This window comes from Eimeria mitis, genomic scaffold, assembly GCF_000499745.2.
Source record: "Eimeria mitis Houghton genomic scaffold, Emh_scaff6768, whole genome shotgun sequence".
NCBI classification, from domain to species: Eukaryota; Apicomplexa; class Conoidasida; order Eucoccidiorida; family Eimeriidae; genus Eimeria; species Eimeria mitis.
In genome coordinates this window covers 1-970 of record NW_013574885.1, presented here as the reverse complement: position 1 = coordinate 970, position 970 = coordinate 1, and the positions used below count along the sequence as shown (strand labels likewise).

The following is a 970-nucleotide window of genomic DNA, read 5'->3' as shown; positions in this document are numbered from 1 at the left end:
AATAAGAAGTTTAAAAACCTGATCATGCGCTGTTACCCCAACCGCTGCTGCTGCTGCTGCTGCTGCTGCTGCTACTGCTGCTGCTGCTGCTGCAGCTGCTGCTGCTGGCGTTGTGAAAACCTTGGCGATATGCGGGTCGCTGCCTCCCTCTCTCTCCGCATATTATTTTATTTATTTTAGTTTTGTTTTCTCTCCTCCTGAAGGCCCTGTCTGGCCCCCATTTGTTCCCCTAGCATCTCCCTCGCTAGGACCCACTGCATCTTCTAGTTTCAGTGGTCTGCTTTCTCTCCCTTCGCCGCTTTCTGCTGCAGTGTCAGAGCCATCGCTGGCTCCACTAGAAGGGCTTTCTTCTTCTCCTGCTCTTGTAGATGCAGGTGCCTTTGCTGCTGCTCCCTCCTCTTCATCATCATCTTCTCCACCCACAACCTGACTCGACAAATTTTGCAAAAACTTTCGGAATCCCCTGCGAACTCTACGGCCCGCTTTCTTTACCCCTTCTTTTATTTTGTCTTTTAGTTTCTTTGCTGCTCTTCTCGCATCTCTGCCTGCGCTGTCAACGAGCGTCTGTATCCTCTCACCCCACTCCCTTGCTTTATCTCTTGCCTCTTCTACTGTCTCTTTAGCCTGATCCCTTGTTTCATCTAAAAGATCCTTCGTCTTGGGGCCATCGAGGCCATCATCCTCATCATCTGCTGCTGCTGCTGGTGCTGCTGTTGGTGCTGTTTCTGGTTCTCCTTCTGTTGCTTCACTCTCTTGAAGGAAGCTCAGTGCTTCTTTTGGCAGCTTTCCATCTTCTACTGCTTGCACAACGGCCTCAATCTGTTTCAGATTATTTTCTGTTTGCTGAATGAATGAAGAGAAAGCTTCTTGCATAGCACCCCTCAGCTGACTATGTGGGATTTCTCCTGCACTCACCTTCTGCTCAAGAGCCACAAGTGCAGCAGCTTTTTCTTCATCTATTGTACCCTGT

General features: G+C 49.5%; 1 protein-coding gene across 1 annotated transcript; it reads right to left on the bottom strand.

Moving 5' to 3' along the window:
• Positions 1-171: 171 nt before the first annotated feature.
• On the bottom strand, positions 172-873 carry EMH_0088960 (uncharacterized protein; the record flags this gene model as incomplete). The annotated part of the gene is made up of 1 exon (XM_013501359.1): positions 172-873. The coding sequence occupies one exon, from the start codon at positions 871-873 to the stop codon at positions 172-174; it is 702 nt and encodes a 233-aa protein (XP_013356813.1).
• Positions 874-970: the final 97 nt, after the last annotated feature.